Here is a 27,325-nt window from a genome sequence, read left to right as displayed (position 1 = left end):
TCGCTAGGAGTACTATCGAAATTGATTTCAACCTGAGGATTTAATAGGCGACAAAAATTCATATCTATCTGCTACATCATGAAGTTGCTCGAATCGGGTGATTATTTCTTGAACAATCCTGTCCAAGGTAGAATAAATTTCCCTTCGTAGCTCTTCTTTGTGTGTAAGTACAGAGTAGTCACTTTTCTCACCAGGCATCTTTTTCTTTTGGCCAATACGTTTTTGAGGTTCTGTACTAATTCTCAGATCTGAGCACACGCTTTCGGCAAAGGTAATGCTGGCTTTAGCGATGTCCTCTCGATTACTACTTAAAAATGTCTCTAATGTTTTTAGTTTGAGTGAGCAGTCTCGAATACACAATCCTTGTTTTTGAAGGTAGAATTGCGCATCATTAATTTCAGTTAATACAGGAGCCCAAAATCCAAGATAGGTGAGAAAATTAAAAGACTGAACAGCAACCAATAATCCACCTGCTTCAGATCTAGTCGATGAATTTTCATCTCTGCTAGTTAATGTCTCCAGAGTTTGAGCAGGCAATGAATAGTGACTTCTAGAATACGTTTATGGACACCGTAGTTTTGACCTTCATGACCGCAGCATTATCATAGCCTTGACCCCTGCAGTCCATTATGTCTAAGCTATCCGAACGCAGTTTCTCTAGAATCATCTCAGCGATTCCAGCAGCATGCTTGTCCTTTGTGTCGATGAAGTCAATAAAAGACTCACAAACCTGCACCCCGTCATTATCCATGACAACGTACCGTAAAATTTGGGAAGTTTGATCCGCTTTAAGATGTCAGGTGTACTGTCAAAAATAATAGAGAAATATTTGGCTTGTTTTACTTGCTGTATGATTTGTTTTTTAGCGTGATCCCCCAATTTTGTAATAAATTCATTTTGTATTTGTGGAGACATGTATGTATTCGGTCTGGAACAAAGGTTAGTTCAAAGCACATGCTCCCTCAAGAGTGGATCGTACTTTGATAGTAATTTTACTAACTCTCCAGGTTTTCGTCTCATGTATAATCAAATCTTGGGCCTTGTTGTCAATATTGTTCCCTACTCTCAGGCGAACTTCAAGTTCCCTCCAAGCAAGCGATGACTGAATGTGAGCTCTGCTGGTCTCATGTTTCTCTATTTTCGGGGATAACCTCCACCACTCATTGAATCCATCTTTGGATTTAAATGAAGATGATGAAATCTTAACAAACGTGGCCCCTTTACATTTAAGGAGGGAGAGGGCGGTACTTACGGCCTACGATCGCTATAAAAGGGGCAACTCTAGGCTACCCACCACAATCTTAGTGCAACAGTGGAGAGAGAAGAACCGCATAAAAGTGCGATCGTTCCTCCGCATTGCGGCCAATTTGTCAAAATCAGCTGGGCTCTCCACTGATTGAATTCCTATTAGAAGAATTAATACTTGCCCTCCGTGGAGGAGAATGCCGGCCTCACAAATAAACATGTACCTTATAGGGCAAGAGGGAGCCACCAAGAGGCGATTAACACCTGCCATACTCCAAAACTTGGCATCAGCTGCACTAAAGTCCTACCTATCAGATGCCATTTTCTGCTACACCGATGGGTCGGTAATGCGGGACCCCGATAGATCTGGGTATGGGGCCCTTATAGACTACACAGACTGTACAGAACCAGAGATGCCGATTTCTTCGTCTGAGCTTAAAAGGGTTTTGAGGCGCCAGCCAGACAAGTCAGTCTTGAGCACTGTTCATCATTTTGTTTATGTTACAGTATTACAATTAGTTAAAAAAAAACTCGTAGAAAACTAAGGTTAGCTTATTTTAAAAAATTGACATTACAATAGAATTATTTCAAAAATTAAACTATTAAGAATCATAAAGAAATGAATAAACTAAGACAATTGTTTAGAGCTAGAGTTTAGAAATATATTTGTAAACTCAATATCTAGATTAAACCAATGGACTAAACAATGAAGTAAAAAAGGTTGGCCTATCTTCTTCTTTTCTTTATATTACATAGCATCGATCAGTGTAGCAACAACATGTACCTTGTGTCCGAAATAAATGTAGTAAATTAGATTCAAACTGTTCTATAGCTTACATTGTATGGAAGAAAAGTCAAGGAGATGAAACAAAATAGCGACATGACTAGTTTATAAATCGTTAGTTCATGTTTAAAATACAGTACTTTATGTTTGTTTGTGTCCATACAATTAGTCGTTTTTACTGAAATGCTCAGGGAAATAGGAAATTAATACACACTGGGGGAATTCTGGTGCCCCTCTCCACTTGGTGCCCTGTGCGGCCCGCACCACCCGCACATTGGTAGCTACGCCACTGGTAAGACCTCAGGATGGCGAAAACATGGACAGGAACGGAAATAAACTAACGACATACAACGTATGCTGGCCCATCGTACCATGAGACTGATATGAGGTTTAACACATATTAATGATGAAATTTTCGAGCACGCCATGTTTAAAAGGTTGAAACATGTTCATTGTCCTTCATTATTAAAGTAAGCATACCTAGTAGCTAATCCTAGAAGCACAATGTTGCATACTAGCTAATTCTAGAAGCATACTACTAACTATTAGCTAAACCTAGAAGAATATTACTAGCCTACCTAATAGCTAATCCTAGAAACATATTACTAACCTATCTAGTAGCTAATCCTAGAAGCATATTACTAGCCTACCTAATAGCTAATCCTAGAAGCATATTACTAGCCTACCTAATAGCTAATCCTAGAAGCATATTACTAGCCTACCTAATAGCTAATCCTAGAAGCATATTACTAGCCTACCTAATAGCTAATCCTAGAAGCATATTACTAGCCTACCTAATAGGTAATCCTAGAAGCATATTACTAGCCTACCTAATAGCTAATCCTAGAAGCATATTACTAGCCTACCTAATAGCTAATTCTAGAAGCATACTACTAACTATTAGCTAAACCTAGAAGAATATTACTAGCCTACCTAATAGCTAATCCTAGAAACATATTACTAACCTATCTAGTAGCTAATCCTAGAAGCATATTACTAGCCTACCTAATAGCTAATCCTAGAAGCATATTACTAGCCTACCTAATAGCTAATCCTAGAAGCATATTACTAGCCTACCTAATAGCTAATCCTAGAAGCATATTACTAGCCTACCTAATAGCTAATCCTAGAAGCATATTACTAGCCTACCTAATAGCTAATCCTAGAAGCATATTACTAGCCTACCTAATAGGTAATCCTAGAAGCATATTACTAGCCTACCTAATAGCTAATCCTAGAAGCATATTACTAGCCTACCTAATAGCTAATCCTAGAAGCATATTACTAGCCTACCTAATAGCTAATCCTAGAAGCATATTACTAGCCTACCTAATAGCTAATCCTAGAAGCATATTACTAGCCTATCTAGTGGCTAATCCTAGAAGCATATTACTAGCCTACCTAATAGCTAATCCTAGAAGCATATTACTAGCCTACCTAATAGCTAATCCTGGAAGCATATTACTAGCCTATCTAGTAGCTAATCCTAGAAGCATATTACTAGCCTACCTAATAGCTAATCCTAGAAGCATATTACTAGCCTACCTAATAGCTAATCCTAGAAGCATATTACTAGCCTACCTAATAGCTAATCCTAGAAGCATATTACTAGCCTACCTAATAGCTAAACCTAGAAGCATATTACTAGCCTACCTAATAGCTAATCCTAGAAGCATATTACTAGCCTACCTAATAGCTAATCCTGGAAGCATATTACTAGCCTACCTAATAGCTAATCCTAGAAGCATATTACTACCCTATCTAGTAGCTAATCCTAGAATCATATTACTAGCCTACCTAATAGCTAATCCCAGAATCATATTACTAGCCTACCTAATAGCTAATCCTAGAAACATATTACTAGCCTACCTAATAGCTAATCCTAGAAGCATATTACTAGCCTACCTAATAGCCAATCCTAGAAGCATATTACTACCCTATCTAGTAGCTTATCCTAGAAGCATATTACTAGCCTACCTAATAGCTAATCCTGGAAGCATATTACTAGCCTACCTAATAGCTAATCCTAGAAGCATATTACTACCCTATCTAGTAGCTAATCCTAGAATCATATTACTAGCCTACCTAATAGCTAATCCCAGAATCATATTACTAGCCTACCTAATAGCTAATCCTAGAAACATATTACTAGCCTACCTAATAGCTAATCCTAGAAGCATATTACTAGCCTACCTAATAGCTAATCCTAGAAGCATATTACTACCCTATCTAGTAGCTTATCCTAGCTGCATACTACTTAGCCAATCCCAGACATAATAGTCGGCACATTTACGAGTAGGAACAATGCAGTGACCTAAACTTGAACATTACTTATTATTGAGTCATGAAAAAAAAATACATTAAGATGCTGAACTTGTTAACCGAACACCTGACGCCATACCATAGTCTAAATTTATATTGGCCATTTTCATACATGGAGGACAATTAGAAATCTGTACCTTTCTTGGTGTATCCGGTGTACAAAAAATGAAAACTTTGATATAGGCTATGGTGTTTTTTTTAAGGTAAATGAAAATTTGTTTGGAATGTCTAAGCACTACAGAATTCAATTGTCTTAGGTCTTCCGTTTATAGCAGGAAAAAAACAATTAATATGGATGAAGTATTAGACTTTCACTACGACTTCAAAACTTAAAAACCAACCCGTGCAACAGAATAACAAGAATATAAAAAGGTGATTTGATACGGAACTCTGCTTCCACACACGGACATATTGTTAACATACAGCTCTATTCTTTTGTATTTAGTTGGCAAGAGTAAAGTTCAATTGAGCGTCCTTCACATTGTTGAGTTGATTGCGAAAGTCCCTATTAAGTTATCATTTAAGTTGTATGTATACATATATCTAGAACTTACCGTCTAGACTCTCGTCAATATAAGCACCGGACCCCACAGTAAGCGTCGAGCCTTGAGTCGAGGCCACAAGGAGCAATGTGTCATCTGTTTTCACCAAGCCCTTCAAATACAAATAAATGCGTTGCTTTTTAGATGAGGTGGCAGCCGTGTCATGTGATAGGCATAGACTAACTAAAAAATATATGGTTTGGACATGACTTGTAACAAAATTTCGCTGCCTACACCCCAAGTCTTCCACGATACGATTATATCTGCCTAGGAGGGATGGAGGCCGTGCACTACATAGAATCTACAAATTGTTTAAGATGCAAGCGGAGGTTCTTAAGTCAACCGATGCAAATGGATGCCAACGGTCGCCAGAGGAGACAAAAAGGAAGCAAAACAGAACCTTCTTTCGGGTGTTAAAGGACTAAGTTCATTGCACTGGCAGGGATGGAATAGAACCCTCAACAAACATGCTACTATCCGTACACTGTTCCATAAGAGACCACATTTACAGCTGATTTTGAACAGAAAGACTTTCCCCAATGTACTCGATCTTTGGCCTCGCCTCTAGCCTAAGTGTTTTGGCATCCGAGCCATAGGTAATAAGACCATAAAACATTAACTACATTTGCTTGGATCTTTCCCAGACAGATCAGACAAGTCGAGCTTCCCCTAGGCCCAGAGTTCCAAGAGTCTTCGACTCATCTCAATTACAAAGAAGAAGTAGTCCACTTACATGAACATCTTTGACAATGCTGAGTATGGTCTCCAGATATTTGGCTGCTTTCAGGCCTTGAGACGCATCATGAGCTCTTGCGATCTGGTCAACTTCGGAAGAAAATAATACATTGAGTATTTTACGTGGGTAATAGTGTACTAATAACGTTTGGCAATGGTACATACATTCCAAAGTTAATGAAAATATATTACTGTTTTTTATGCCCTTGCAACCCGCGGGTTAGATACGTTCTTACAAAACGGATGACAGCTGTGCGGGTTATGCAAACGTGCGGGGTTTACAAAATGTATTTTACTCATACACATTGCATAACGGAAAATCTGGACGTGCTGGTGGGTGTATTTATCCTCCTACAGTTCGCCGTGTGGTTGTGAAATGCAAATTGGAAAGTTCTGTAAACATCTCCTTCTAAAGCTGAAGAAAACAAATACTACCGACCGATGATAAAACTTTATGAACCAGTATTTTACGGCAAGTCACGCTTTGCACATGCATGTAAGGGTGCGGGTTGAGTGATTTTGTTTTTACTAATTATGTAATTTGTGTATACAAAAGTTGTAGAACTTACTGTAGACTGTTATAAAATATCCCCTTGAGTTTTTTAATGATTTCTTTTTAAAGCTAGTAATGACATCTTTCAAATTCTGACTGGTCAGTTCAAGGTCATCCTTCTCTTCCAAAAATCCTGAGATAATTAGACGAAAAAAATTAAAACAGATTGAAACATCTTTTAAAAGAAAAACCAGGAAACAGTAAGAACGGTTTAAAAAATACACTAATCGTTATATTGTCCGATTGGGATGGACATAAAGAAACTAGTACGGCTTAATCTAGTTTTAGTTTTAAACCTTTAGGACTTCTAAAATTTTTTTTTTTATTTGATGCAATTTGAAGAATATTTTTCTGCGTTTAATTTCAAACGGGACTGTGTACTCTTATAGTGCATGAAGTATGAGAGCTCTAGATCCAGACACCAGACCAAGAAACCAGTAACACAGACTACAAAAGCAAAAATACTTAAGTGTTATAATAAATGAAAAACCGCCATGGAATCCACATATTGATGAAACTATAAAAAAAATCAAACAAGGCATTAGGGTTAATTAAAAGAAATTTATATAACTCAAATAAGAACATAAAACTAAAATGTTATTTAGGCCAATAATAGAATATGCATCCTCCGTTCGGGGCCCCTCAACTCAAGATAACATTAAGAAACTGGAACAGAGCAGTGGAATTCATAACAAACGAATATTCACATTTGACTAGAGTAACACCTTTGGTAAAATCACTAAATTTAGAAAGCCTTCAGGACAGAAGACTCAAAAGTAAAGTAGCACTTATACATAAAACACTGAACCATAATCTTCAAATACAAAAACAAAATTTAATAAAATACTCTGAAAGACACAAAGATAAAGGCACATTCCTCGTCCCATATGCTAGGACAAATTTGTACAAATACTCCTTCTTCCCTAGTGCTATTAGAGCATGGGATGGGTTGCCTGAGCTAGCCAGGAAAACCAGTGACTTGGCAGAATTTAAGTCATTGGTTAATATGCATGACTAAATGCATGACGTGTAGGACGTAATCATCTTCTTTTTTGAAGTAACGTCTGTATTATATACAATAAGAAAAGTTATTACAAGTTCAGATCTACAGCGTAACAAATTTTTATGGAAATACTAAATTCAAATGAAATGTCTTTAGTATAGAATTCACACGATTTGTATACGAATTTATTAATTATGTTAAACTCCATTTATGAATAATGAGTTGTAGATGTCAGGAGAATGCGTTTCTGCAATGAAGAATGCAAGAAAACGCTTGAACTCCATTGATGAATAATGAGCTGTAGATGTCAGGAGAATACGTTTTTGTAGTGAAAAAGCAAGAAAACGCTTATGGGGTCGGGGCTTCGCCCGAACTCCATTGATAAATAATGAGTTGTACTTGTCAGGAGAATGCGTTTCTGCAATGAAGAATGCAAGAAAACGCTTATGGCGTCGGGGCTTCGCACGGAACTCCATTGATGAATAATGAGCTGTAGATGTCAGGGGAATAAGTTTTTGTAGTGAAAAAAGCAAGAAAACGCCTATGGCGTCGGAGCTTAGCCCCGAACTCCATTAATGAATAATGAGCTGTAGATGTCAGGACAATACGTTTTTGTAGTGAAAAAAGCAAGAAAACGCTTATGGCGTCGGGGCTTCGTCTTGAACTCCATTGATGAATAATGAGCTGTAGATGTCAGGGGAATACGTTTTTGTAGTGAAAAAAGCAAGAAAACGCTTATGGCGTCGGAGCTTAGCCCCGAACTCCATTAATGAATAATGAGCTGTAGATGTCAGGACAATACGTTTTTGTAGTGAAAAAAGCAAGAAAACGCTTATGGCGTCGGGGCTTCGTCTTGAACTCCATTGATGAATAATGAGCTGTAGATGTCAGGGGAATACGTTTTTGTAGTGAAAAAAGCAAGAAAACGCTTATGGCGTCGGGGCTTCGCCCCGAACTCCATTGATGAATAATGAGCTGTAGATGTCAGGAGAATAAGTTTTTGTAGTGAAAAAAAGCAAGAAAACGCTTATGGGGTCGGGGCTTCGCCCCGAACTCCATTGATGAATAATGAGCTGTACTTGTCAGGAGAATGCGTTTCTGCAATGAAGAATGCAAGAAAACGCTTATGGCGTCGGGGCTTCGCCCCGAACTCCATTGATGAACAATGAGCTGTATATGTCAGGAGAATACGTTTTTGAAGTGAAAAAAGCAAGAGAACCTTATAGCGCGGCCCCAGTTGTTTTGTTTTTCGCCGAAAGTTGAGAAATGCTGCTTTTTTTATTCTCATATATATATATATATATATATATATATATATATATATATATATATATATATATATATGTGTGTGTGTGTGTGTGTGTGTGTGCTGTACGCACGTTTTTGCGTAGGGTTAGGGTTTACTGGGCGTTAGGGTTAGGGTTTGGAAAAAAATCGCCCCCCCCAGTCCAAAGTTCTGGATCCGCTAGTGGCTGGATAACACCCGCGGACTGTAGGCCTTAGTTTGGGTATTACTGATCTACTGGATTGGATTTAGATTTACATCAAAAACTTTTTTCATTTTGCTTCGAAAATAAAAGTAGAGTGTGAAAATGGGTTTACCCGTTCAGCCAACATATTTATATTAAATATAAAATACTGAGAAAACGGGTTTACCCGATTTGTTAAAAAATTTCGTTCTTTAAAAAAGATACAATTAGGTACTTTTTGTTTACTTTTAGGGCCTTCGGTTGTAAGAGGTTCTTTAAAATACACTACGATCTTTGCCATGATCTAAGGGATATTTTAAGCCACGATTGGTCAAACGGTTTTGATTTTTATTTGGTACATACATACATACATGGTGATACATATATACATACATACATACATACATACATACATACATACATACATACATACATACATACATACATACATACATACATATATTCATACATACATACATACATACATACATACATACATACATACATACATACATACATACATACATACATACATACATACATACATACATACACTTTACTTTGTACTTTATATAACTTATATGACAGTGTGTATACTATTAAAAAAAAACAAAGAGGTACTACTCACCTAGAACAAAGTCATTGGCTTCACTAGCCAGAGCGGCACTCACACTGGCTTTACCGATGGCTACTTTATGCGGTAGATTTTTTACACGTAAATTAACTGACCAGATCTAAAGGTTAAAAAAAACAATAAAATTATTATTTTTTCACCACATTGTACATATTTTTGTTTTATGTCAACATGTGTGTGTGTTTTATTTTTTGTATGGATGAATGCATGATCAAAAATTTTATGTAAATTTTGATGTGTTTTTAGTTTTTGACAGAGTGTGTCATCCATTATTCACTTACATCTTTTAAGTCAATATCAGATCGAGCATCTGGAAGGAGCTTGCCGGTCAATTCGTCCGTTTTGTTTTTGAAGTGAAAATAATTTCTGCCCGTACCAACTATGACCTGTGAAACAAACAAAGATGATTGGAATATCACACTGGTATTTTGTTTTCCCCTTGAACTAAAATGATTCTTATTTTCATATGAATGCTCAAAATCTCTAAATTTAGACTTATTGGAAGAATAAATACACCAATAAAAGGATGCACGTATGTTTGATACCAAGAGAAGTTAGTGTAACTATTGAAGGTGCTTTCTCTCTCTCTCTAGTTTTCACTATGCCTCTTTCTGTCTGTCTCTTTCTGGTGTGTCCTTTATAACTAAGTAGCCATATGTTACCCGCGGCCCGCGGGTCTTAATTTGCGTATCACTTTCGATATAGTCACTGAGCATGCTTTGTAAACAATTAAACGAAATAATAATTTATATAATAAATAATAATAAATTAAAGCGAATGCGAAATGCGTGAATGTAAAAATAGTATGAATGGATCTATCAAAAATAGCTAATCGACTTAAATTCATTTTTCAAATAAAAACATTTGCCTGTAGGCCTACATATATTTAATAAAAAATTAAATGAATAGACTTAATTTTTTATGTTCATGTGTTAAAGTATCAAGTAGATCTTGACTTAGACATAAATCTAGATCTAGACTAATCGTGGATAGAGGTCAATCTGCGCGTGCGTGAAAGCTTCGCTCTGCACATGCGTGACTTTTTTTTAGATTACGCTATTCATGAATGAAACTATTAGAATATATCTCAACACGGCTTAGCAGCTGTAGAGTTGAATTAAGAGTTTTAGACCTAGGAATAGAGAGATGTGTAACCTTTTTGGCAATGTGTAATGAAAGAATGTACGTCAGGAATTCTAATTTCGCAGATATCAAGGAAGAATTTATGTAAAAATGTTTTTGAAACACAAATTTGAAGCTTAATTTTATTAAATAATAAAATCAATAGACTATATTTTGTAATTTTCATGTGTCAAAGTAAAAAAAATTATCTGTGCGAAGTGTAGTTCTTAAAATTAGATCTATATCTAAATCCTTTCGATCTTTTCTCATGTCAACATGGTAAACATGGCCTAGAATTATAAGATACTCTACTTTCATAGAGTCGGTGAACGCTTTTTTTTTTGAGGGTCTTAAGTTTGTTTTAGGACTACAATACATACACTACGGTCCCAGTTAGTACTCAAGGAACATTTAAGCCAAGCTTTATCAAGATTGGTCAAACGGATTTGATTTCTGTTCGGCACATACATACATACATACATACATACATACATACATACAAACATACAAACATGCATACATACATACATACATACATACATACATACATACATACATACATACGTACATACATACATACATACGCCTTACATTCTACTTTATAGTTATAGTATAGATAAATATTATGTAAAAAAAAAATGCAAAGAAATTTCTTATACTGTTAACGTAAACTAAGGTTCCTTAAATATTGACAGAGCACTTTGCCTCTATGTTAAAATTTTCATTCGCGCCCACTTACCTGTTGATTAAGAAAAGAAACTTTAATACAAATTTCTAACACAATTATTTTTTGTTGTTGCTATTTTACATACAATTACAAATTATTGACATTATGTTTAGAATCCAAATCTACGTAATGAATCTTTTACGTAAAATATTTTAATGTTGAAAACATTGGTAATAATGTAATTTGACTTGGTTAATATTTAAACGTCACTACAGTGTATATACAACAGCTTGGTCCCTTGTTAGAAAGACATTTAAAAATTCATAGGCATCTTCCCTCTTCCTTTTTTAGTCATGACTTTACTTTGAGTGGGGTGGGGGGGGGGGGGGGTGCACCACTGTTTGAGAATCGCTTACGTAAACCAAACATATTCACAGATTGTTATGACCTATTATTTATGAGCTGGACCTCTTCTAGGAAAATACACGCCACAGTTTCGGACTTTTTTTAAAGCGAACATCTCTAGCTAATAAGAAAAGAGAAGGTTTTATTGATTATTGTCATTGCATTGTCCTCCATAACCCTTTGTCCATATGCAATAAAAATGGTTAATTATTAAACATTCTCATCATGCTTATAACAAGATAAGTTTTAATATTCGCTAACTCCTTTGCAAAAAAAAAAATAAATAAAAATAAATGAAGAAAGTGTGTTAGTTTCAGTTGTCGTTTCACAAACGATTCCAAGTCCATAAACCCACTTCACGCTTTGATTGTAGAGCAAGCCTGTTGCATGTTTCAGCCAATATCTTGCAGAATGTACAAGTGTCTGAGCTACAGGCTCAACTCGTTGTTTGGACATCCAGGTAAAACATGTCTAAATGTCACGTAATAATAAGTGTTAAGGTCAAGGTTGTTTTGATTACATAAACAGCGCACAGAATGTTCACTTTTCGAGAAACAACAGTAATTTTCTTATAGATCTAAAACCAGCAAAATAAAAAGGTTTCCAATAAGTGTAGGCTAATTATATCACGTATTTTGGACTAATTATTCTAGACTAACACTAATAAATCTGTGCAATTGAAAATATTTTACCAATATTGTTTTTGTATAGCTCATTAATGCTTTTAGCATGCTCAATGCGCTATGGCCCTATCACTTACCAATACCAGTTGGGGATTTGAAAAGGTGTCCGTGATCGCTTTTTAAAAGTTGCTTGACTTGAATTTGAACGCAATCTGATACACTAGCCACTAGGCCAACAAAGTAGTTTTGAACATCAAAGGTTTTATATTATTTATTGTTATTTATTAGAACATTTTTCTGGAATTAAATACAAAGCTTTGCCTTTAAAATACATTAAAGAGATTAATTTTTAGTTTCATTTAATAAATAGGTAGCTTTCTGACGAATGACAAGAAAATGAAAATACAAAAATATTTTTTTTTTTTTTGCAGGACTTGTAAACTCTCATGTATTTGCTAGCTACTTTTTCTTGTACTGAAATTTTCTGAAAATTAAATCTACGCCTTTCGTAGTGTTTGTAATCAACATAAGACAATTCTGATTCTTGTTTCCAAATCAGACTCACGTTTAATTGTCTATGCTCCATAATCAACTGTCTGGCGATGTCCGAGAATCCAGTACACGCTGCTTCCTTCACGTGAATGTCCGACTCCAGTTTCATGTCCGGCGACGATGCATAAGTTCCGGCGACACCAGGAGACGTCAGTGGCGCCGTGGCAATCAAGGCTGTGTATTTACCTGCAGAATTGATGGGTCATTGTAAAGACAAAACAATATAAACACAGAAAATTTAGTTTTCAAAATTAAACAAAAAAAAATTGCATTGTGATCCATCTCTTAAAAGCTGAAATTTCAAGCAATTTTGTTTCAAATAGTGACAAACGATTCTAGTCTGCGCATTCACATCAAGTTTGTGAAGTGTTGAGGAGATAAATATTTATTGTCTAGAGAATATGACAACGTTCCGTGGAAGATAAGTAGATTCGAATGTTCTGATCTATTTTTAGATTTGCTGTTACTAGATGATAATGCCACTAAAAACCTTTCGTTGTTATTAGCAACAAGCGACTTGCTTAGATAACAAGTCACTAGCTAACAAATAATGTTGGACTAACGAGTTTCGATAAAAGGAGACTCAGTCATTAAGTCCGTCTCAGTCCGAGTCTTAATGCATAGTTTAATTATAACTATAATGGTTAAAGGGAATTTTGTTTTTTAAAAGTATATATATATTTTCAATACAAAATCTCTGCTTTGAATTCCCATCTAAACATCTCATCTGTTCCATTTAACCGCCTTGGATAATAATGGATAGAATGTATTATATGTATTTCTTTTATCAATTATGCTACTTGCAAGAATTACAAATACGAATTCGCTCACCAGCAGCGGACATTGTCTTAAAAAGGTTGGCCACTTTCTTGCTCTGGTCACGCTGAAGACATGTGTTATTCTCTTGCTTGATCCAACCCATTTGACCATTTCTTTCTGGCAGACCGGAGAATATTGAGGAAGAAGATGAGGCTGGGTCACCCACCATGTGGTCACGACTGTGAGGCTACATAGACAACAACAGAATAACTTATATTGTGTAACTTACTTAGTTTGTTAAAAACCGATAAACTTATATTAATTGTTTTAGTAAATTAAATTATAATAGATTTTATTTATTTCAACGGAGCCATAATTGATGAAAGACGGTGATATTTTACTCGTGGAATTTGACCCCATCCCCTCGGCTTTTTTCCCAATCTGAAATATTGTGTTTACATTTTTTAAAATTGTATTGAATTATATCTGTGTCTTAAATTCAAGAGACTTCCAATGAAATATTTTTTTTAAAGAGAAATAAGAGCTCTAAGGGACATGCTGGCCATGTGGTAGAGCGTTTAGCGTCCGAGCCGACTCTCGAATTCAAATCCCGGTAAAGGCTGGAATTATGAACTTAGGGATTAAAATAGATTTATAATTAGAGATACCTAATTAAAATCCCCGATAATGCATAGGTTATCAATACCTATTTATTCTGCACACGATATCTTATCTTATCATATATAATACAGACGTTACTTCAAAAAAGAAGATGATTATGTCCTACGCATCATGCATTTAGTTTTGCATATAAACCAATGACTTAAATTCTGCCAAGTCTCTGGTTTTCCTGGCTAGCTCAGGCAACTTATTCCATGCTCTAATAACACTAGGGAAGAAGGAGTATTTGTACACATTTGTCCTAGCATATCTCCGATATATACCGGAGATTCCCATTTATGGAAATTACTTACAACGCAGACGAGATAACAATATGTATTAAGTTATTGAAAAAAAAAACGTTTTAAATGCATACGTTTAGTGTTATTTCCACTAAACATAGCAAAGTTGTTACTTGTTGTACAGTTGAGCCTAACTCTCTCAGGCCTCCATCTGGACGTTATATTCTAACATCGTTGCTAATAACATTAAGAAGAAAAATAAATTTAAGATCACACCGGTGTTACCTTAATCAATCCAGTTATAAAGTTGTCTAAAGTGTCCATGGCATTGGTAGGGGTTGTCTCCCTAGTAATCTTTCTAGCAGCAGACATAGTGTGTGAGTCGAGTCCCTCAACAAGAAACAAGATGACATTTGATGTGGCTGAAGAGATGAAAGAAACAAGATGACATTTGATGTGGCTGAAGAGATGAAAGAAACAAGATGACATTTGATGTGGCTGAACAGATGAAAGAAACAAGATGACATTTGATGTGGCTGAAGAGATGAAAGAAAAAAAACTGGAAATGTTTCTTGTTTAGACGTTACACTAATACTAATACTTCTTCAAACTTTGAACATGGGGAGGGACATTATGGATAAAGAAGACTTGGTGAAGAAGAGAAGCTCACGTTGTGAAATGTAATAGAATTTGAACTAGAAGTCGAATGTTAAACTGAAAGAAAGGAAATGATTGTTAACTTCAAACCACATTAACTCTTTCTCTCCTAATCGACGATATCATCGTTGATTTGACCTCATTAAATTAAAATTAATGTTTAATTTAAAAAAACTTTTCTTTATGTTCTATAGAAGGAGCATGCATTCCCCTTTCATCCTAGACCAAATAAAACATTTACTGATCACAACAAAGTTATTGAAGCTTAATCATAATATGGTAGTGAAATACTAATGAGCAAAATGCAGAATTCCGTTTAAATGTGAAAAAATAATTACGGAGGGAAAGAGTTAAAGTAAATGTAACTGCATGCTTGTTTTCTCTAGTCTTCCGTAGAAATCCAGCAGTCTAAGGAGAAAATTCAGCTATGTTGAGAGGCGCGGTGGCTGAGTGTTAAAGCGCTTGGCTTCCGAACCGGGGGTCCTGGGTTCGGAATCTGGTGAAGACTGGGATTTTTAATTTTGGGATCCTGTGGCGCCTATGAACCCACCCAGTTCTAATGGGTACCTGAAATTAATTAAGGACAAAGTAAAGACGGTTTATTGCTGTGCTGGCCACATAACATCCTCGTTGGCCACAGAAACAAATGACCTTCACATCATCTCCCCTCTAGACCACAAGGTTTGAAATCTGAAAGGGTAACTTTACTTTACTGCTATGTTGAGAAGTTTTTTTTTATCCAGTCTAATAATATCTTCTTGTATTTCAAAGTTGCAACCTATAAATTTGTCCATAAAGTCATGTAGACAATACCGTTCTACGCCGTAGTAAAAAAGTAAAATTAAAGTAGCCCTTTCAGACGTTACGATCCATGGGGCAGATGATGTAAATGTGTGGCCAGCACAACAACCAACCGACTTTAATTTCCGAAGCTAATGTCTGAAAATCCAGAAATTCAAAATCTCACTTTTTACCAGGATACAAACCTTAGATTTCTCGGTGCAGAAACAAAGCACATTACCACTCGGACACCACAGCTCCGGTCCGACGTCGGAGTTTATTTAAATTATCAGTTCATCTTCTGCGCCTCTCTTCAGCAAGGCGATTTCTTTTAGTCTCAATAGATTACTAAAGTGCTGACAGCACACACACACACACACACACAGAAACATAAATAAAATATAAAAAAAAATATACTGAAGCTTTAGAAGGAAATCTTCATAACTATAAATTAGGAATTCTCTTTGTCTCAAAGAAAACAATTATATTGTAATGGTTGTTTTGATATTTCAGCTGTAAAAAAAAAATTGTTTTTTATGTTAGAAGTTCTCTAGAACTGAGTAATTGCAAGTTACTACCTCTAGAAGAACTACCTAGTTTCATGCTTCTATTTCCTTTTTAACAATGACATTCCTACAAAAGTTTTTAATTTTTCTACATCGCTATGATAATGAAAAACCCCACACCCATTTTTTTTAATTCTCTTCTTCCGGTGAACCATCAGTGAATAATATTACCCAATGATTGACGACTTAATGATCATTTAGAAATATCCAGGCTTTAATTCATTGTCTTACACTGTGGAGGCTTGGCTAAATGTTAATTAACGACAATAGCTAGGAAAAGGGAAATCCTCTACTTATTCATTTAACTACCCCACATACATGTACACAATTTCACACACATGTACACACATGCACAAACATGTGCACACATCTTAAAGATGTTAATAAGAATGTGTTTTTTTCTTAATCAGTGTAAACGTGTTTGATTAATTCAGGTTTATTTTAGTAAACGAATTGGCTTGATTGAGAAAGAAAAGCTGACGAAATCATTTATGACATGCCTTATTACATATAACACACATCTCAACGGCATTACAACCAGATCATAGACCTCACTTCTTATACATAACAATGTCTTCATGATGACCAGCCCCATACAAGAGAGAACGACAATGACAAAGTGACGCTCTTCTATTTATAGATTCACGTGACATGTTTCTGACAACCTTGAGATGCTAAACTGTTAAGTGTTTTTTTTTATTGTTTTTTTTAAGATTTTCCTTTGATGTGTTTTTTGTTCTTCAGCTGTAGCTGTGATTGTAATACTACTTCGCTGTGAGCTAATAGAACAAGTATTCTAGAGTACTCCCCAACAGCATACACTCGTGTGGTAGTTTAGCCTCCGAACATCATAATTGTAATTCCATTTAGTATGCACTCATTCTAAAACTGCTCAGCACTTTAATTCTTTCTCTCCTAACTGACGATACCGACGTTGATTTCACCAGAATGTGGTAAATAATTACGGAACGAGTTAAGGGTTTTAACTAGCACAAAGAAAAAGGAAAGATGGAGACCATGCCAGGCTGAAAAATGTCTGCAATGAGTTCTTTGCCATAGTGTTACGAAGTCTGTGTGTGTGTGTGTGATTCTATGATGACGGTGAGTGAGTTAGCGATTGGTTGGTGGCTATGCAGTGTGAATGATGCAAGATAAGCGGCACTGTCGTAAGATGTCTTGAGTACACCAGACGAGTCCAGAGTGTAATGACGTGTTTTTATCGTGAGTTCGATTTGTTCTAAAATAGAAGTGTAGTTTATTTCATCACAAGTTACAAGTGTCTACATTCTATTTAAGTGTGTTCACAAAGAAGTTCTTCAATCTATATCAGGGTTTTACAGGTTAAAATATCATACGGATACAAGCGGTTTAGTTGATTACTAACTATAGAGTGTTACAAGTCAACGATCGTCAACAACACATACGAAGCAACTTTCCGTCAATTCTGTTTCTAGATATAGAAGATTTTAACTCTACGCTAGGTATCAACTTCGATAATTTACAGATTCATACTAGCTCTGACAAAGTACTTGAAATATTTTACTAGATCTACCGCCATTTCGTATATATCAATCCATATTAACAAATAAGGCAATGTGTTGATGCGATACGTTGGGTCATAGTAGGCCTCAACACTGACATGTGACGTCAGTATCATGGTGAAGCGGAGACAAATAAATGTGTTAAAAAAATTGTGCGTAACCATCTCCCTTACTAAAAGGTCTCCCTTGTTTTTTAGTATTAATAGTGAATAGTTGTAAAAATGGTGTATTTTTATGAAAAAACTGCTTGCATAATTGATTTAAAAAATTAGATTTTTGCGCTTTCAGAAAAGAAAAAAGTAGCCGTTGCATCAGAACTTTGAAAGATCTAAAATATCATGATGTCCAATTTTCATTTTATCTTCTAGTTTCTGGGATCTAAACGGGACGGACGGACAGACAGGCCACACCAAACTAATAGCGTCTTTTCCCCTTTTGGGAGCCGCTAAAATATCAAATACCCACCTGGTATTTCTACTTCCGCTTTTGTCTTTCCTAAAAGTAGAAACAGCTCTAATTAAAACATGTTGTTCAATTACCGTCTTCTTTTAGGTCAAATTACATACAGGCTTACCTTTCGTATTAAATGAACCACTAGACAAGCGTTGTGATATAAGTTGGTTATATTTTGATTCCAGTATGTCCAACGGATCTGAAAAAAATGATTAAAATAAAGATAAAAATTGCTCACTTTTAATATGAAGCTATCAGAAATAGTAAGTTCATTTTATATTGTCTAAATAATACATTTAAAAACAAAATATGATTTTTTTTTTACTCTACAAGAAAGTCTCGTCATCCTGTGTTGTTCTTTTAAATATTTTTTTTAATTAAAAGATAAAAAAAACAACTTAAAACAACCAAAATACTTTTTTTAAAAGCACAGCTTATCTAAGGCGACGAACTCTATATGTACAGCGAGACACACAAACACAGCGAGTTGATATGAGCTTTGGCAAAATAGTACATTTTGAATACCTTCAGCCATATAGCGACAACTCTGTACTGTAACGTTTTGTTCAGCCATATCTAAATAGTTTACAATGTCCTTTCCCCATGAACACCCCCTCATACCTTCCTGGAATGAGGCTTAGTTATATAATGGTTAATTTATTTTTTTGTATCTGAAAAATTAAACAATGAACGATTGCATAACATTCATAGATTTGCAAAGAGCTAATTTACTGTGATTCCTTTTTTTTTTTAGAGAAATATTTTTGTTCCTGACATTTTATCACTTTGGTGTCCCTGAGGGCTTCACCAGGTGAGGACCGCACCCCCCCCCCCTCAACCGCTAACCCTAAACGAAAACGTCGGTAATAAAGCATCCTATGGTAGAAAAAACAAAGTATAACTACAAAGCTAGGAGTTTATCGGGCTGTCACCCTACCAACGTTGTTTTATGCCTTTGAGACGTCGACAGTATACAGTATAAACTGAACCTCTTGCACAAGATCTGCCTAAGAAAAAATGCTGGAAGTTAGATGGTTTTACCAGACACTGAAGTCCTCCGAAAATCCTGCCTGCAAAGCACCAAGCCAATTCAATCTAAGTTTTGATGTGCGAACCAAGTCTACAGAATTGAAAGCTAGTTTTGATGGGCAATCCATGTCTCACATAGGTCCAACCAGCCATATTAGGAGGCACAATATTGCAGAGCAACATATACATATATCTGTATAAATAATTTTCTACGTCGCCCAACACACTGGACACCACGCACGCTGACTCTCTAACCATCCTCCCGTCCCCTCCAGTCCGCACCCGCGCTTTCCTCGCTCTCCGGGCATGTTCACACAGTCGTTTACCCAAACCAACCACATTTGGACCACTGTGTCTTTCAGGAAGTGTTCACCCGTTACTAAATAGCGGTGTATGCTACGCCACGAGTCGATTGTATAATCTATCTATTTATTTATCTATTATCTATCTATCTATCTATCTATCTATCTATCTATCTATCTATCTATCTATCTATCTATCTATCTAATTAACTCTACATTCCATATGGAAACAATTGACTTGACAGGTTAAAACTAGTAAACTATAACTATCATGTCCTAATGTTTGGCGAAGATCTCCGCTCTTACAATAATATCTTTCAATAACGTAGAAGTTATTTTTCTTTTTTGATTAAAAAAAATGTATACACCAATTGGTTCATTTTTTTATGACTTATGTTTTCTTAGTTACAAAAATTAATTGTTTAAGGTTTTAACTTAATCCGCAAATGGTTGTAAGAGAAATAACGTGTACAGTTATCTAAGGTGACAAACCCCGATATATATAGACATATATACCAATACTGAAGGAATTATCCCTTTTTTTTTGGTATTAACAAAATAATTAATAACCAGTAATTAATGAAGCGCGATGGCTGATTGGGGAGTTCCTGGTCATAGTGCTGGCACATAACACCCTCGTTAACTTTGGGCCACAGAAACAGATTGCCTTTACATTATCTGCCCCATTTATCAGAAGTACTGAAAGGATAACTTTACATTAAAAAAAATTACTTGACAAATTGGTTAATTTTGTTTTATTGATTCGGGTATTGTCTTAGCCAATTAATAATTGTTTCAAAGTGAGCAGAGAATGGGTATGAGAGATAATGAGTTCAAACTTATACCAGACAGACAGACAGACAGAGACAGAGCTGATATAAGCTTTGAATTAACAGCAGACAGATGCAAAAGATACACCATCAACACTATTGTCAACTGATCTTAAAATAAAAGTGTTGAACATTCTTTTGTCGAACTTTGGGGGAAAGGCAGGGAGAGAAAAATGCGACCTTAGTGACCACTACACTTACAGGTGACCACAACACAAATATGTGATTACTATCCACATTAATGAATGTGGCTTTATATATATATATATATATATATATATATATATATATATATATATATATAAAGACTGAATTTGTATAAATTAAATTACTTATGCTTATTGGTTTGGTATCTCTAGATTTTAAGAACTATTAACAACTAGAACAAGGTTACAAAAGACAGTTTGTGTGGAAACACAAACTCAAAATCGGCCCCCGAAGTAAAATGTTTTACATAATTCGGATAATCCTTCAGAGTTGAAGATAGTTTACTTCCTAGTCCAAACCTCCCGCAGGACGACGGGGAATGGGAGCAGGCAGGGTTTGAACCTCCGATCGTCGATAAATCCAAACGACAATCCAGCGCGCAAACCGCACGACCAGTGGTCCACCCAGGTAGGCTTGAATATTTTCAGAAAGAACATCCGAATGAAATTATATCAAAGACAAATGAGAGATAAGAATGGAGAAAGAAGGTTAACAGATCTTGTGTAGTGCCCCAACCGTCCCGCAGATCAAAGGATAGGTGACCACAACACAAATATGTGATTACTATTCACATTAATGAATGTGGCTTTATATATATATATATATATATATATATATATATATATATATATATATATATATATATATATATATATATATATAAAGACTGAATTTGTATAAATTAAATTACTTATGCTTATTGGTTTGGTATCTCTAGATTTTAAGAACTATTAACAAAAAGAACAAGGTTACAAAAGACAGTTTGTGTGGAAACACAAACTCAAAATCGGCCCCCGAAGTAAAATGTTTTACATAATTCGGATAATCCTTCAGAGTTGAAGATAGTTTACTTCCTAGTCCAAACCTCCCGCAGGACGACGGGGAATGGGAGCAGGCAGGGTTTGAACCTCCGATCGTCGATAAATCCAAACGACAATCCAGCGCGCAAACCGCACGACCAGTGGTCCACCCAGGTAGGCTTGAATATTTTCAGAAAGAACATCCGAATGAAATTATATCAAAGACAAATGAGAGATAAGAATGGAGAAAGAAGGTTAACAGATCTTGTGTAGTGCCCCAACCGTCCCGCAGATCAAAGGATAGGTGAAAGTGAATGTAAAGTTAGATGTGAACCTGGCCTAACTAGTTTGTGGTCTATAGGGCAGATGATGTAAAGTTCATCTGTTTTTGTGGCCTACGGTTAACGAGGGTGTCATGTAGCCAGCACAACGACCAACCGCCTTTGCTTTTCCCCAACTAATGTCAGGTACCCATTAGAGCTGGAAAGACTCAGAAGTTGAAAATCCAGTCTTCACCAGGATTCTAAACCGGGACCCTCGGTTCGAACTAAATAAGTTAATTGTTTTGAAAAGGCTCAATCTCGTATTCGAATCGTCAAAAAAAAAAAAAAAAAATTTCCGCTATTAGAAAAAATGTGCACAAAAATGATGTTTATAAGATTACTATTCGTCTTAAATTAGGTCTAACATATAATGCATACTAATTAGCTTTTTCTTATAAAAAAAACTGCTTGCATAATTGATTTTAAAAATTAGAATCTTCGCTTTCAGGAAAAAAAAAAGTAGCCGTTGCATCAGAACTTTGAATGGTCTAAAATATTGTGAAGTCGGATTTTCAATATCTCTTCTAGTTTACGAGATCTAAACGGGACGGACGGACAGACGGACAGACGGACAGACATTTCGCACAAAACTAATAGCGTCTTTTCTCCTTTCGGGGGCCGCTAAAAATGGTTACAGTTATGTTTGGAGCATTGCTACCTCTCCAAAAAGTACAAAGATATAACGCAAATGAAACAAAATCATTCAGATAAAAAATGATCTCCTCCTCTGAAAAGTTTGACATCCGTCCATGACATCTGGATCATCGAAAAGTACGTTCTATTACAAACTCCTGTGACTGCAAGCAGGTCTTAGTTCAATGACACTGGGTAAAGAAATATTCTGGGCTGGAATTGAACAAGAAAAGGTTTTACTTTTAGACGATGGTGAACTATTGACCTTTGAACACTGACGGTAGACTGAGTAACAATGACAGTAGATTGAGTTGAGGTTACAGTCGCTACCGATAACATTTTCATAATACAAGAACATCTTTGATGTCGTTTATTTTCGACACTCTGTTTCATTTATTTTCACAGCCCTCGGTTGTTGTATTTTTTTTTGCACTCTTCAGTGTCTCGTCTCACTTTTATGGGTTTTACATTAGAACTATTTCCTTCTTTTAATTAGCATTTCAAAAGTTGACACCAAATGTCACGTAGACAGAAGCCACGTGTAAACCATGGGAAGGTTTACCGTCAACTTCTTGGACACTATTAAAAATAAAAACTTTACTTTTCTAAGACAAAAGTTTTATGGACTGGTGGTGTACGTTGACATGCCATGCTAACATCAAGGGAGGAAGAGTTGCCACAGTTTAGTGGGAACAAATATTTTATATGCGTTGCCATGAAGACAATAAGGTCAATAAATATACGAATATTAATGATATTTAAAATATGAAGGCTGGGCGGTAAAGCGCTTAACTTCCGAACTGAGGGGTCACGGGTTCGAATCTCGGTTAAAGCTCGGATTTGAATTTCATGATTTTTAGGACACCCCTTGGTCCATCCAACTTTAATGGGTACCTGACATAATTTGAGTAAAGTAATGAAGGTTGATCTTTGTGCTGGCCACATGACACCTAATCTAAACGTCGACGAACGAAACAAAAGCCATTTATATAATCTGCCCCAATGGATCGCAAGGTCTGAAAGGGGGAGGAGTACTTTTTTAAAACTTTGAATATTTGTACTTGGGACTCAGCAAAGTTCTGAAATCACGTATAAGAAGACATGCAGTTTAATGAGGTCTGAATATTTATTTCGCAAGTTAAAAACTCCGAATCTTTGTCTTGTATTTCTTAAACCAAATCTGGGTTAATTTTAACCTACCTGTGTCCGTAAAATAACCCACGTTTTGAAAGCGGAAACAGAATTATAATTTGCTCACAGAAAATTAGACAATAAAATTATATACACTCCTCAGTTTTCAGTGGTCAAAATCCAAATTGTTGATAAGTATGCACACTATTTTTTAAGTTAATCTAAACTGGTTGTGACAAGCTAAAATACTGCATACTAAATCACTAGCAGGTAAGCTCTCAAAACCAAACAGAACCACCACACCCTATTACAGACTATTTTAAATCTTTTCAGGTAGCCAGGTGATGACTATAAAAGTCACTTTAAAAAGTCACGCAGACTAAGGAGTCTTTTCTAAAGAAGCGTTGTTTTCATGAGTGAAGCTTCATTTCTTTATGTTCTTAAAATATACAATTTCAACCATATTAGTGTGTGCTTATATTTTTACGTAAATCTAATATAAATTACATCTAGATTCTTGGTCTCGAAGTAAATCTAGACTAGATTTGAAGATTTTAATAACGGATAGTGTAATTCGGAATAATAAAAACTGTTAAATAGTTTAAGGTGAAAATAAGTCTAATGTTAAATGTCAGATGCGCTTTTGACAAATACATTTTTTTTGCGATGATTTCTTTGCTATTTACTCTTTAGCTTGAAAAAAAAAAAGAAGGTAAAGCGTAACACGTTGGTTTAAACTGGTTCTAAAACAAGACATGAGAATTGTCTTCCCAATGTGTTCAAACCAATGGTTTCAACGTTACAGTTGTGTTAAAAAATCTTGCCACTAGCTCAGTTGCAACGTATTCAACTTGACAAATCACCTTGAATAGCCGCATATCAATGTGTAGATTACTTTACGTATCTGGGCAGCACGGTATATTGTTCAGGCCAACAACTCTTTTAGTCTTCTCAAAATGAGGAATAACTCTCTCTGTGGACCAAAACACCTATATCTTTAAAGTAGTTACTTTCGCGATTCTTTTGCATGTCTCTTACACCTTGGTGCTCTATTTGAGGGATCTTCTCGAAAACGCTGCCTTCGTTCCATAATGGCTAAAATACAATACTAATAACAATATTCCGCTGAGCGGATGAGCGCCGATGTGGACAATATAGATACATTAGTTTTTGTTCGACAGGAAGGTCATCTAGGATAGCCTAATACCGAAGGTCACGACTCGGTTTGTGTTGTCATGTGAAACGCACTCATCCTTATCCCGTTTATTGACGGACATTTTAAATTTCGTATTTCCGAAGAGATTTTGCAAGGTTGTTATCGCCGGAAGTGGTAATGGTTTAAGCGCATCATTACATAAAAATGCCTCCAATGGCATGCGTCTCAAATAGAATCTGACAAGAATGCCAACTTTTGGCCTTAAGGTATGAATATTGAGTCCGGCGGAATTGTTATCACTGACAGAAGAAGGGCAACGGCGGGAACGGACGCTTAAACCGGTAAGCTTCGGGCAGGAGGGGCTCGTAAGCCTTCTTTGGCCAACCATCTAGGAGAAGGAAAACTCTTGAATCCAAACCAGCACTGCCTTGCGGCACACCGTGCTTTTTAGGTCCATCTATTCTGTATTGAGGATAGCAGAACTTTATGCGCTACTGATTCCAACCTGTATCGGATATCTCCGTTCCTTTCGTCATATCCGCTGCTAGAAAAGGGAGGGGGAACATCTCACTTTTCTAAAGCCCTAATCTCAATTTCCAATGAATGATGAACAATAATGAACATTACTTATAAGGTCATTTATTTTACTACATTAGAAGAAATTTACAAAATGGATGAGTCTTTATTTCACAGAGGGTTTAAGAACGCTAAACCAATGTAAGTTTGAATCTAGACGGTAAGTGTATGGGTTCTGGTTTAGAAGTCAGTTAGCGACTGTACCTTTAGACACTCGTGAACATAATATATATCTGCGATTTGAGACATTTACATCTGACAAAATATATAATTAGCAAATGGGTCTGCGTCCCGAATTATTCCTAGATCTAATGAGACAATGCGAAAATTGACTTGGATTTATTAATATTAAGATTGTTTTGTGTCCTAGAAGTGACGCAACAATCTTGGTGACACTTATCTAAGCAAAGATACTACATTAGAATGTACATTTATTCATAAGATATTCGTATCATTCTTAACTGTAAAGGGCAGGTAATTTCGTTTGAGGAGAATGAAGTATGACAAGAAAGACAACCCAACTATGACGTGACAGAAAGAGGTTGAAAGAGCACAATGAATGATTGATGTGGCATACAGAGAAAAAAGCATTATCAAAAAATTAATATAAGGCAATTACTACTGAATTTTTTAAGTAGTGTGTTTTTATCTATCTATCTATCTATCTATCTATCTATCAGTATATCTATCTATCTGTCAGTCTGTCTGTCTCTGTCTGTCTCTGTCTGTCCTATCTATCTATCTATCTATCTATCTATCTATCTATCTATCTATCTATCTATCTATCTATCAGTATATCTATCTATCTATCTGTCAGTCTGTCTGTCTCTGTCTGTCTTTGTCTGTCTCTGTCTGTCCTATCTATCTATCTATCTATCTATCTATCTATCTATCAACTATCCTTCAATACAGCTCTGAACAAGTCAGTCTGTCTTCCATTAACCCCCACTATTTGGTCAATCAATGTTTATTTTTTTCCTTCAGTTGACAACAATGTCTACTGTTTCTCTTCTAGCATGAAATTAGACTCTTCAGATCTATTTTCAACTTACAAGTCTTTTTAATGAGCTTGTTATCCTCTCAGAGCTTCACTTCACCAGGATGTTGCCAGTTAATAGTGAAGGGATATACCGAATGTTTCAAATCTGTTTCTCTTCCTTTTATACTTGCAAGTTATGTAAACATCCTTGAGTGCCTTTTTGTTCCTACAATGTCCTCCTAATTAATGAACTCGGCAGCTCTATATCGCCATCAACGTGGTTATCATTCAATAGTAAATAGAAAGACACGCTTAAGGTTCCTTCAAGGAATAATGTATATGTATGTCCTGGGCTGATTACAAAAATAAATTCTTATAGAAGTGAAGTTACGATAATAAAGAGTACAACAAATGTCGAATAAATATTACATAAAACATTGTTGTCGACAAAACCACACATAGGTCGATCTTTCAGTGTGGCTCTGAGACCTGGTCACAGATAGGTCGATCTTTCAGTGTGGCTCTGAGACCTGGTCACAGATAGGTCGATCTTTCAGTGTGGCTCTGAGACCTGGTCACAGATAGGTCGATCTTTCAGTGTGGCTCTGAGACCTGGTCACAGATAGGTCGATCTTTCAGTGTGGCTCTGAGACCTGGTCACAGATAGGTCGATCTTTCAGTGTGGCTCTGAGACCTGGTCACAGATAGGTCGATCTTTCAGTGTGGCTCTGAGACCTGGTCACAGATAGGTCGATCTTTCAGTGTGGCTCTGAGACCTGGTCACAGATAGGTCGATCTTTCAGTGTGGCTCTGAGACCTGGTCACAGATAGGTCGATCTTTCAGTGTGGCTCTGAGACCTGGTCACAGATAGGTCGATCTTTCAGTGTGGCTCTGAGACCTGGTCACAGATAGGTCGATCTTTCATTGTGGCTCTGAGACCTGGTTGCAGTACCGAAAGCAACTAAAGCCTCCCGAGCCTCTTCATCAGTGGCACTACGCTCCATCATGGGCTTACAATGGACCTCATTCACCAATCGTAAACAA

General features: G+C 36.1%; 1 protein-coding gene across 1 annotated transcript in view; it reads right to left on the bottom strand.

Annotated features, from left to right (window-relative positions):
* Positions 1-27,325, bottom strand: part of LOC106057433 (alkaline phosphatase-like) — a 48,754-nt gene that overhangs the window by 4,785 nt on the left and 16,644 nt on the right. The window contains exons 2-10 of the mRNA XM_056008017.1: positions 18,436-18,513; positions 14,603-14,739; positions 13,488-13,662; positions 12,670-12,842; positions 9,569-9,673; positions 9,282-9,387; positions 6,198-6,314; positions 5,627-5,718; positions 4,906-5,005 (exon numbers count right to left, since the gene is read on the bottom strand). Of these exons, the coding sequence (XP_055863992.1) occupies positions 4,906-5,005; positions 5,627-5,718; positions 6,198-6,314; positions 9,282-9,387; positions 9,569-9,673; positions 12,670-12,842; positions 13,488-13,662; positions 14,603-14,689 (955 nt within the window). The 5' untranslated portion in view covers positions 14,690-14,739; positions 18,436-18,513. The remainder of the gene's footprint in view (positions 1-4,905; positions 5,006-5,626; positions 5,719-6,197; positions 6,315-9,281; positions 9,388-9,568; positions 9,674-12,669; positions 12,843-13,487; positions 13,663-14,602; positions 14,740-18,435; positions 18,514-27,325) is intronic.

The sequence above is a fragment of the Biomphalaria glabrata genome, chromosome 13 (genome assembly GCF_947242115.1).
Source record: "Biomphalaria glabrata chromosome 13, xgBioGlab47.1, whole genome shotgun sequence".
Classification (NCBI taxonomy): Eukaryota; Metazoa; Mollusca; class Gastropoda; family Planorbidae; genus Biomphalaria; species Biomphalaria glabrata.
This window is presented reverse-complemented; position numbering and strand designations above follow the sequence as displayed.